This window comes from Xyrauchen texanus, chromosome 33, assembly GCF_025860055.1.
Source record: "Xyrauchen texanus isolate HMW12.3.18 chromosome 33, RBS_HiC_50CHRs, whole genome shotgun sequence".
NCBI lineage: Eukaryota > Metazoa > Chordata > Actinopteri > Cypriniformes > Catostomidae > Xyrauchen > Xyrauchen texanus.
The window spans coordinates 14,510,140-14,522,807 of NC_068308.1; the positions used below are offsets into that span (position 1 = coordinate 14,510,140).

The window sequence follows — 12,668 nt, forward strand, 5'->3', positions numbered from 1 at the left end:
CCAGCAACCGGGCCAATTTGGTTGCTTAGGAGACCTGGCTGGAGTCACCATCCAGTGGTTTATTAAAACTAATAAGAAGATGAAGTCCAAAGAAAAACAGGAGAGGGACACCAGACAATCTTTCAGTGATAAGTGGATGTAAAGGTAGAGAGGACGAAGCACTGTGTAAAGGAAAGACAGCATGAGAAAGCATTGAAGAGTGTGCCATGTGTTGGAATAGTGCATACGTAGTTTTTCCTGAGCAAAAGAGGTTAGTCGTCATGTGAGGAGGCTTGGAAAGACATTAACGGCGAGAGTATGCCCTGCGCATGTGTGTTGATGTGTATTAGCCGGAGAAGCCTTAATAGCACTTGACCTATTAGTCACTGGGATGTTTTGAAAAGGGCTTTTTGAAAAAAAAAAAGAAAAAAAAAGCTGGTGATTATATTTAACTAAATTCAATAATACTTTTTCATAAATGTATTTTAAAGATAACATGATAAGAAATGTAGATATCAGAAATGTAGCATCTCTGACCTTTGACAGACAAGAAAGACAAGAAATATACAATCTCACAATCTGACCAATTAGCTTTATGAGTGCTGAACATGCAAATAAGCATTTTGATAAATGCATTAGTATCTTGTAAATCAAGAAAAATTTGCATATAGACTAGTTTTGCTGGTCAGCTGGTGCACCAATACAGCTATGCTAATCACCAGGAAAACTTGGTTGGCCTAGATGGCTTTGGTGGTAATTGTTGAAGTGTGTAATTTCTGAACCACTAGCAACACCAAAAGAAATGGCAAAAATAAGGGCACAACAGTTTGGTTACAGAAATAAAAATCTTGTTTAATATCAGAATTTCGGGTGAAGAACTACACTTCCCTACATTACACAACTATTATTTTTCATCATTATTGAATTAGACTGCGTTATTTGCAATGTGCCATGTGATTGTATTTCATTCCCTCATTAAAGATGTTAAAGGGATAGTTCACCTAAAATTGTTAATTCTCTCATCGTTTACACGCCTTCATGCCATCCCAGATGTGTATGACTTTCTTTCTTCTGCTGAACACAAACGAAGATTTTTAGGATAATATTTCAGCTATGTAGGTCCATACAATGCAAGTGAATGGGTACCAAAACTTTGAAGGTCCAAAAAGCACATAAAGGCAGCATAAAAGTAATCCATGAGACTCCAGTGGTTAAATCTAATTCTTCTGAAGTGATATGATATTCATTAATATTCACTTGCATTGTATGGACCATGAGGATGAGTAAATGTCATAAAATAATTTTTGGTTGAACTATTCCTTTAAGTACACAGTAATGTAACAAAATTTTGTCAGATTTTCAAATAAAAATGTGTAATGTTGTGATTCACATCTGTGCTGATTGGTTTGGTTCATGGCTTACAACTCTTTTATGAAAGATTTTATGAAATCCCTATGGAAGAAATGATGGGGAAAATACTTCTGAAACCAAGACGGCTGAAAAAATGGCTGGGCACTGATGCACGCGCTCTATTAATGTTTTTACGCATATTTCTAGAACACTCCCTCGTCTTCCATAGGTTGGTCAAAAACTCTCACCACTATTTGAGCCAATGTTGCTTTGTCAGGCTGGTTGAGGTTCCCAAACAAACAATGTTTTGATAGCGACCCAGAGTCACAGTTTTTACACTTTTCTGGAGAATCAACCTACAAATTACTCACTTATAACAGTCTGTACATATTGTAGCTTTAGTGTGTATTTTCTGCACCACTAATATCACCAAATAGAATTGCAAAAAAAAGCATAAACCAGCATGGCGGCACGGTGGTGCAGCGGTTAGCACTGTCGCCTCACAGCAAGAAGGTCGTGGGTTCAAACCCTGGTTGCCCTGGCCTTTCTGTGTGGAGTTTGCATGTTCTCCCCGTGTCTGCGTGGGTTCTCTCCGGGTACTCCGGCTTCCTCCCATCCAAAAGTCATGCAGGCTAGGTTAATTGGTGTCTCCAAAAAAATTGCCCTAGGTGTGGATGTGGAGGTGAGTTTGAGTGTATGTCTGTCTATGTGTGGCCCTGCGATGGACTGGCGACCTGTCCAGGGTGTCCCCCGCCTTTCGCCCAACGTTAGCTGGGATAGGCTCCAGCCCCCCGCGACCGATAAGCGGTTGACGATGGATGGATGGATGGATAAACCAGCATCACATGCAAGGGCCAGCATCCCAAACACAACATATGCTGGTTGACCATGCATGCTGGTCTTTTCAGCAAGGTCGATGATACATGTTACAATGAATGTTAAGGACTGACAGCCTCAGTCACTATTCAATTATATTGTTTGGAAAAAAATGCAATAAAAGTGAATGGTGACTGAGGCTAACATTGTGCCTAACAACATTTCCTTTGTGCTCTACAGAAGAAAGTTCAAACAGGTTAGTAAAAAACAAAAAAGATCATGAGGGTGAGTAAATGATGACAGATTTTAACTGTCCTTTAAATGTGTGTATTTTGTTGTGGAGAGTTTTCAAACAGTCTTCCTTAACAGACTTTAAGAAACTTGGAGTGGGTCCGCAAGTGGTCACCTTGACAACAGTGACCATTCTGCTGATGACTGGTTTGCTTGGTTGCTAGGCAGCCACTGATGGAGCAAGTGGCCTACAGTGTCCTAAACTATAAACCTATTTACTAAACTGTCTCCCGCTCAGTCTCTCGCTCTTTTCCTCCATCACTCTCTGTCTCTCTCTTGGATTGCTATTCAGTTCTATAATAAATCAAACAATCCAGCATGGTCTCTGCCTGTGTGCTTGTGCGTCAGACTCCCCAGGGATGTAAGAGACTGGCTGCCAACCATGCGTAAAGAGTGAAATTTGGACACATGTAGCCCATTGACTCTCTAACACCTGTGTCAGATGTCTGAGAGTGTTTGCACCCGCATTATCCATCTGTCTGTTTTGTATGTCATAACATCATATAGGTTTTCCATTTTTGTGAAGCCTTAAACAAACAGATGAATAACTATATAGTTTAATATTTAATAGTCTCTATGGCGTCACATAGTTGCGTAAATTCAGTGTAAAAAAGACCAGATATTTGCATTTAAAAGTCATTATGAAATTACACACATTTCTTTCTCAGTAGGAAACTAGATTGCTCATAAAGAGGTATATCAACCTGTGAGACATAATTTACAATCGTACGTGTTGTTTGGGAGGGAGAGTATCCAGAAATAGCTGTGCATGTCTGCTGTGAAATCTATTAGTGCAAATAACATCTGCTTTGCTTAAACTCAGAGTCTGCTCTCTCTCACTATAACACAGTTACAACAGGGCTGATGGGACCATGGAGGGATGTAGATGGGCATTCTGGAGATTTTGGGAACAGAGCATGTTTTATTAATGAGCTCATAATTTAGACATGTGAAAATACCTGGAGAGTGCAGCATGATGTCAGTGCATATGTCATCACCATGAACAAATACAAGTGGATTAGCTTTATATATATATATATATATATATATATATATATACTGGTGGCCAAAGTTTGGAATAATGTACAGATTTTGCTGTTCACCAAAGTGGCATTCAACTGATCACAAAGTATAGTCAAGACATTACTGATGTAAAAAACCGCACCATCACTATTTGAAAAAAGCAATTTTTCATCAAACCTAGACGGGCCCCATTTCCAGCAGCCATCACTCCAACACCTTATCCTTGAGTAATCATGCTAAATGGCTAATTTGGTACTAGAAAATCACTTGCCATTATTTCAAACACAGTCGAAAGATATTTGGTTCGTTAAATGCAGCTTGACATTGTCTTTGTTTTTGTTTTTGAGTTGCCACAGTAAGCAATAGACCGGCATGTCTTAAGGTCAATATTAGGTCAAAAATGGCAAAAAAAAGAATCAGCTTTCTCTAGAAACTCATCAGTCAATAATTGTTTTGAGGAATGAAGGCTATACAATACTTGAAACTCCAAAAAGATTTCATACAAAGGTGTACACTATAATCTTCAAAGACAAAAGACAACTGGCTCTAACAAGGACAGAAAGAGATGTACAGGCCAGATGTACAACTAAACAAGAGGATAAGTACATCAGAGTCTCAAGTTTGAGAAATAGACGCCTCACATGTCCTCAGCTGACAGCTTCATTGAATTCTACCCACTCAACACCAGTTTCATGTACAACAGTACATCGTGGGATCAGCTAGACTGTAAGGTGTGTGAGAAGTGCCCGAAAAGACAGCCACATCTATGGCAAGTGCTACAGGAAGTGCTGAGTAAAATGTCACCTGAGTATCTGGACAAACTGACAGCTAGAATGCCAAGAACCTGCAAAGCTGTCATTGCTGCACATGGAGGATTTTTTTTATTAGGGTTAGGGTAAGTTACATTTTTCTACTCTTTGAAGTAGTTTAAGAAGTTCTGAACATTTGTTTTAAAATTTGTAAAATATTTTTTCATGTTATTAATGTCCTGACTATACATTGTGATCAGCTGAATGCCACTTTGGTGAATAAAAGTACCGATTTCTTTCCAAAGTATTCCAAACTTTTGGCCGCCAGTGTACATATATCAGAGAGATTATTCTCACTTCCTAAAATATTGTACGAGGATTTGTGTTTTAAATGTTGATTACTGTGTATTGTATGTATTATAATATAATATAATGTATTGTTTTTCTACAGTATTGATAATACCAAATAGCTCAATTCAGTACCCACGCTGGTCTTTTTGGCGGCTGCTTTCCAGCACTCTTGCGCATGTGCAAGAAGCACGCTCCTGACTCATGGCTGTGTGTAAACTGTCAAAATGTCTTAAAAAATATTGGAAACTGTTGTGTTGGTCCATCCAGATGCAGTAAGTACCAAATAGTTTATAGAGTATATATATATATATATATATATATATATATATATATATATATATATATATATATATAATCCAAAAAACAAAAAAAAAGAGTGATATCCTGAAATACAGATGTGCTTGATGAATTCAAAAGTCACTAACCAGGACATTTGCATTTTTTGCAAAACTCTTTTAATTAGGCATGATGCCAAAAACCACGCAAACTTTGGCAAATCTATCAACTTTTTTTTAAGTTCATATTTAAGCCCATTTACAGCCTGCTATCTTCTAAATTAATTTGAAAAACCTGACAAATCAGTAAAAGGCTAATAATACGTACTGAACTACGGAAAGTTGGAAGGGAAAAAAGTTAAAATGTTTTAAATGACATGTTAAAGGCATGCAACTTCTTAACTTGAGCGAATCTGAGGTTGAGACAAAAGTTAGTGGGGTCTTTTAGTTTTAGTTTCAGAAAATGTTTAAAGATGTATTAAATAAATGCCAAATATTCAGAGATTTCATGGATGGCCCCATAGAGATCACACAGAGGTCTGGGCTAAGCCTCAAATACTTACCCACCACTACCAACACTAACCCTTGAACCGCCCCTGCATCTTCGTAAAAAGTTGTCGGAACTCTACAAAAGCCCCGAATTGATAGTCGTCATGTAAAAAGAACCAATATGGCAGCAGCCTCAAAAGGTAAAGGTAGTGAACACATACTGTACAGTATGAATTAATATAGTGAAATATACTGTTGTTGCTGTTATAACAACAAAGCAGTTTTGGCACTATGAGTACTGCCATGGAAAAAAAAATTATTTCAGATATCCGAGGATGTAAACAGCTCCCAGTAGAATCCCCAAGTTGCCTTCTCGTAATCACAGTACAGTCCATACTGAATGTAAAACTGCGTGACACGTAGGGCTGAACGATTAATGAATGAAATTCAGAACCTCTAACCAACGTAATTTTCCCATGTCAGTTATTTTGTTTTTTAATCCAGTTACTAAGTTCCCCTTAAAAACATACTACCGCGTGTGGTCGAGCGACTCTTGCCTATCAAATCAGCATGGAAGCAACATGAAGGGGAACTCAAACATAGAGTCAACTGAGAAACAGGAGCAGCTTGTACCAAAAAAAAACCGCAGTGTCCATCATTTGGACACATTTTGGCATCAGTCAAATGTAAACACTGCAGAAAAACTGTTTCAACGACCAAAGGTAATACCACCAATCTGTTTCAAAACTTGGAGCACAATCACGTTACCGAATACGAACAGCGCACGGCTCAAAAAAGAGAGAGACTGACAAGCGCCCAGTAACAAGTGCCTCCACAAAGCAGGTGTCGATAACACAAGCATTTACAAACTCTACACAATATGAAAAGGATACAAGATGGAAAAATAACTGACGCCATTTGTTACTACCTCAAGAAGGATATGGCTCCCATAGCTACAGTGGAGAGCAGTTGGTTTAAACACCTCGTTAAAACTCTCGACAAAAGATACACTGTGATCCATCACGACCATATTTCAGATCCTGCATGAAACCTGAAAAGGTAAACATGCTAGTGTTTCTTAGTAAGCACGTAGAGTAAATACGTGCATATAGAGTGACAGTACAAGATCACTGAGAGGAAGATCACATGCAACAGCGATCAGGAGTCAGATTCAAATCTATAACACTATGAGCACACAGCCTGCTAATCCATTAGAGGTGCCCTGTCCAAACCCTGCTCTTGCTCTTAATCAGCAGTGTTCTATACATTTTTGCACATGGCATTATTTAAAATATTTGTTTACAGGAGACGCAAGTTATTTTCTACTTTTCACATGACAATATTTAAAAGAAATTATTTATTTTCTACTTTTTTAGGAATCTTGCTTTTTACACAAACTAAAATGTAACGTTTTCATTTCAAGCAATGTGTGCTTTGCTTTCAATTTTTCAAAATATTCAATAAATAACCATAAATAGTTTCAATTATTTTAAAATCACAAAGATAAGAAATGCACTCTTTCATTAGAAAAAAATATTCAACCTTTAATAGTTGAGCATATTTACAGTACAAACCTTGTCAGTGAACTATGAGTGCAAAAAACTAAACAAAATAATAGTTCATTAATTGAAATCGAGGTAAAATGTTCAATTAATCGAGATTTAGATTTTAGGTCATATCGTCCAGCCCTAGTGACACGTCACAATGACATCCAAACTGAATATTTTACTGAGAATTAGATTTTTAATGTACTGTTATGAGAATGGATTTTGAACCAATAAGAGTTCAACATGGGCAGGGCTAACTGTTGTGACATCATAGAAACAGAAACTAAGCGAAAGACAGAATGTCCTGTTGCGCGTCCCAGTCACTGCTGGTTAGGACAAACTCTGATTAACAGGAAAGAGATAACATTTATCACTTTATCGTTTCACGTCAGGTTCGGACATGTTGTTACGGTTAGTCACGTTCTTTACGAATTGTTAAACATTATCATATGAACGTAACAGCCTACTATAGCAAAAAGATAAAGACACTGGTCAAACAAATCGGATAAAAATTACAATAAGGTATACTTTTTTCTAAATTTCTTTTATTATCTGTAAAAGCATTGAATGGGGGCAAGTGTCCAGTTGTAAATAATGTAATAATATGTAATAATGTATTTGACTTGTATATGGCTGAGAGCTCACTCAAGCTTTCTCTCTCTCTCTCTCTCTCACACACACACACACACACACACGCACGCACAGACACGCACACACGCATACACGCACACACACACATAAAAAGTGACACTTTCTAACTGATACCATTTGCTTGGGTGATGCTATTGAAGTCTAGGAAAGTTAGCATGGGCTGTTTCTATGAATGCTTACTTGGTGCCAAAAAGTTATACGCACAAGAGTGCTTAAGGGACAAAAACTTGAAAAATGTCTTGAGGTAAACAAATGTACATGTGGTAACTGTTATTTGAACAAAATTATTGATTCTGGATATTTGAATTGATTCTGAATATTGAAGATTAACGCACAACTGATGTGCAACGACCATTCCGTTTTGTTTTGTGGCTACATTATCTCTGCTGGTGTGCATTCATTTTCAATGATTCAATGGTTTGAAGTCAATTATTCCTTAAATAATTAACTACTGTATAGTATTGGCAAGCGTAATGCAAAATGAAGTGATATGTGAAATCAGACTCACATTAAGGCAAGGCCCAGGTAGTTAGCAGTGCTGCCCCAGTACATGGGGTTGTCTATCACATTAAAAGGGAAACCAGTCACCTTCTTATCCATGAGGATGCCAAAATAATCACCTGTTAGAAGAAAAAAAGAGCATAATCATTCCACCTATGTCATTCACACAGTGTAATCCAGTGAACCCATTTATGTTAAGCCAGGTGTGATCCATCCTGTTCCTAAGTATGACCCTTGGTATTTAGTTTTAACAAAATAAACACATCTAAATTAGTAAATTAAGGTCTTGAACTTAATGAGTCCAAAAACGAAGGCAGTTGACTTGCTGCCTCAATATCCACTCAGTCAATGAGCGGATATTGAGGCATTTATGACCAAAATGTAAATCACAATATATATCATTTAATATCACGATAACTATGGTAAATGGTCTGCACTTATATAGCGCCTTTTTTTAACCTTAGCGGTTACCAAAGTGCTTTACACTGTGTCCCATTCACCCACACACCCACACCCCAATGAAGGCAGAGCTGCCATGCAAGGTGCTAGCCAGTCATTGGGGGCAACTTGGGGTTCAATGTCTTGCCCAAGGACACTTCAGCATGTGGCATCGTGTGGGCCGGGAATCAAACCGCCAACCCTGCGATTAGTGGCCAACCCGCTCAACCACTTGAGCCACTACTATATAAACATTTTGTAATGCCTATTTTTGAATAATCCAGTCAGTGAATTAAATACTTTATAAATGAAAACTACTTCCTCTTATATAATTATCAGGTAAAGTAAACACTTATGTATTGGAATAAATTAAAAAAACAAATGTTTAAATCAACCTTAAAATAATTCTAAATTTCACATTATGCCAAATTTCAGAGTGCTCTGGTTGACTTGTATTATTATTATTATTATTATTATTATTATTATTATAAAGTTTCCCAAAGAAACTGGTCATCTTCTCAATGCAATACAACAAATAAAATACTACAATTGTAAAAACAATATCCAACGAACATAAACACTATATTAGGCTCTTGATTGAAGTCATCTGTATAGAGAATAAATGAATATCTGAAGGCAAACATGGCCGGTTTGTTTTTCTAATATCTAACACCATTCAAACAGAATTGTATTAAGGGTGATGATGTGTAGTTTAAAAAGTGGTCAGTGATGCATGTTCAGCACAAGACAGGAATAGAAAAGTGTCCGGCTTGAAGGCTCTCTTTTCAACTCCTCCCCAACTGGCGTCCTGTTGCTCTGACCCCCATCATCAGCAAATGCTTCGAGAGGTTAATCAGAGATCACATCTGCTCTGTTCTGCCCCCCTCTTTGGACCCATTGCAGTTTGCCTACCGCAACAACCGCTCCACTGATGATGCCATTGCATCTACAATACACACTGCTCTCTCCCACCTGGAAAAAAGGAACACATATGTGAGAATGCTGTTTGTAGACTACAGCTCAGCATTCAACACCATAGTGCCCTCCAAGCTTGATGAGAAACTCCGGGCTCTGGGCTTAAACAGCTCGCTGTGCAGCTGGATCCTGGATTTCCTGTCAGGCAGACGTCAGGTGGTTAGAATGGGCAGCAACACCTCCTCATCACTGACCCTCAACACTGGAGCCCCGCAGGGCTGTGTTCTCAGCCCACTCCTGTATTCCCTGTACACACATGACTGTGTGGCAACACATAGCTCCAATGCCATCATTAAGTTTGCTGACGATACGACGGTGGTAGGTGTGATCACTGACAATGATGAAAGAGCCTACAGAGAGGAGGTGCACACTCTGACACGCTGGTGTCAGGAGCACAACCTCTCCCTCAACGTCAGTAAAACCAAGGAGCTTGTTGTGGACTTCAGGAAGAAAGACGGAGAACACAGCCCCATCACCATCAATGGAGCACCGGTGGAGAGAGTCAGCAGCTTCAAGTTCCTCGGTGTCCACATTACTGAGGAACTCACATGGTCCGTCCACACTGAGGCCGTTGTGAAGAAGGCTCACCAGCGCCTCTTCTTCCTGAGACGGCTGAGGAAGTTTGGAATGAACCACCACATCCTCACACGGTTCTACACCAGCACTGTAGAGAGCATCCTGACTGGCTGCATCACCGCCTGGTACAGCAATAGCACCGCGCACAACTGCAAAGCCCTGCAAAGGGTGGTGCGAACTGCCAGGAACATCATCGGAGGTGAGCTTCCCTCCCTCCAGGACATATACACCAGGCGGTGTGTGAAAAAAGCTCGGAGGATCATCAGAGACTCCAGTCACCCAAGTCATGGGCTGTTCTCACTGCTACCATCAGGCAGGCGGTATCGCAGCATCAGGACCCGCACCAGCCGACTACATGATAGCTTTTTCCCCCAAGCAATCAGACTGTTGAACTCTTGATCTATCAGGATCAATAATTAGCACTGCACTTTATTCAGCTATAATCTCACACTGGACTGTCAACATATTCTCCTCAATACAACTGCTATATATATATATACACACATATATATTTCATATACTCCCACTTATTGTATTGTATTGTATATTCTGTTCTATATTCTGCATTGTATATAATTATTGTGTTGTGTAAGTATGTGTACATCTGATTTGTAAATTGTTTTGTGTAAGTATGTGTACATTTGATATGTAAATTGTTTTGTGTAAGTATGTTGTTTATTGTAATTGGTATATGTCTCGTCACTGTCATGACTGCTATGTTGCTCGGAACTGCACACAAGAATTTCACCTACTGTTGCACTTGTGTACATGGTAGTGTGACAATAAAGTGATTTGATTTTTTTTTTTTTTTTTGAACTGCAACCAGCAAATCTCACCAATCGGGTACATCGAGATGCAGTTCAAGTCGAACACACTTAATGATTCACGTCACATGGCGTCATGACATTTGGTCACAAAATACAATAAGAACCGATAAAGTTCGATGTTATCAACATAGCAGTAATAGACATAGTTACACAAACAATGAATTCAGATATGCTTTCTACCTCTGTATACTGCCAACATAAGCTGTATTTTTAAGGTTTCAGACACAGCTTAAAAATCGTTACCTGGTTTGCAAGAACAGATTCGGAGCATTTGGAACAGGCTGGATTTCCAAGAACAGGACTGATCATCAATGCTTCAATCAAATCAGTCAAATAAAACTTTAACTGCTAAATGTAGAGTTATGATTCCACTTATACTGCGTCAGTGATAATGATCAGACTTTTCCTGGAATGCCTGATTTGTGTGGCATAGCATTGGTCCTGAAAATGATCAGAATGCAAGAAGAAAAGATAAAGCACCCACTTAACAATTGGGCCATTTGAGTATCCTGCATCTTATATACTAAACACCAGCAATCCAGTTTAACCAGGCACTACTGTATCTGTGCTTGTTTAGCGATGACCATGTATATTTAAATGATGACTTTTCAGTATAAACATATTTTTTTGCCTCATCTAAAAAGTAACCTCTCTTAATATACACAGATTCGTACATGTTGGACACAACTTTTGCAACAACCAATCAGGTGACTCTCCCTCGCTTCTGCCTTCATACATACGATTTCGTACAAATAATTTATTAACTTATTATAAAACAATTAACTTATTGGGGAAAAAGTGTTTGGTGTGGTGGAAATGATGCCACAACTATGTAATACACACAATTAATATTTAAATGGTTTATGTTTATTTCACTCTTTATTTAGACCATTATAGCTCTAAACATGTCATAATTCCTGTTTATATGATTTTTTTTTCATAACTCAATATTGAAAGTTTGTTTGGGACTAGAATAAAACATAAAATGCATTTGAAAAGTACCAAAAATGAATTATGAAGGAAAGAAAAGTTTCCAAGTAATTTTTACTGTGACCTTCATATAACAAAAGAGGAAATGTGTTAGTTTTAATAAAAATGTACATCTGGGACGTGAAAGTTCTCATATAAAGAATCACCCATTCACAAAACACTCACAAAAGCACCTGACTCAGAACTTAATGTCAACACTTTCCTCATTCCCTTCCAGGACCTGATCTGGACTTACAGGTCATCCTAAACAAAAAGCCTGTTTGATTTTGTGATCTAGTTCCAAATGCCCAACACCTGCCCTTAACAGAAGTAGAACACTCTTTGTTATGGGGGCTACATAACCAGCCTCTACCACATCTGGGTTTTAACCCCTCCATCTCCCTTTCTCTCTGACCCAGTTTCAGACAAAGGTCTGACTGTAACATGTACCTGGTTGTCCGAGCTAGTGATTCTTTTATTTAGGTTTAATTTTCCGAGGCACAAATTTTCCTCTGTTATATAAGCTCCGACACTGTGAAGCCCTCCAGTTTTTTAGGGTGGAAAGGAGTACTTATATATACACTATATATACACTGATCACCAGTTCTGAATGGAAAAAGTGCTTCATTCACAAGTCCAAAGCAATCCTAACCCCATTACCCAGATAGAAAATAATGTAACAGGTCAACAGGTGAAATGGGGACTTTGCAGGCAATGACGGCCACTGGTGGCATTAACAAAACATTAAAGAATGAATATTGTTCATGTAATTAGAGTTGAATTAGTGTAAAAATTATCTACAAAATAATTTAGTAGATCATTTGAGTATTCTATTCATACAGAAAATCCACATATTGTACT

The 12,668-nt window shown here is 38.3% G+C and overlaps 1 protein-coding gene across 2 annotated transcripts in view; it reads right to left on the reverse strand.

Annotated features, from left to right (window-relative positions):
* The window catches only part of pemt (phosphatidylethanolamine N-methyltransferase), a 96,564-nt gene that overhangs the window by 27,433 nt on the left and 56,463 nt on the right, over window positions 1-12,668 (reverse strand). For both annotated transcript variants that reach the window (XR_007968534.1, XM_052103570.1), the window contains exon 5: window positions 8,030-8,141. Coding sequence is in view for 1 of the 2 variants with exons in the window: in XM_052103570.1 (XP_051959530.1) it covers window positions 8,030-8,141 (112 nt within the window). In the remaining variant the exon portion in view is untranslated. The remainder of the gene's footprint in view (window positions 1-8,029; window positions 8,142-12,668) is intronic.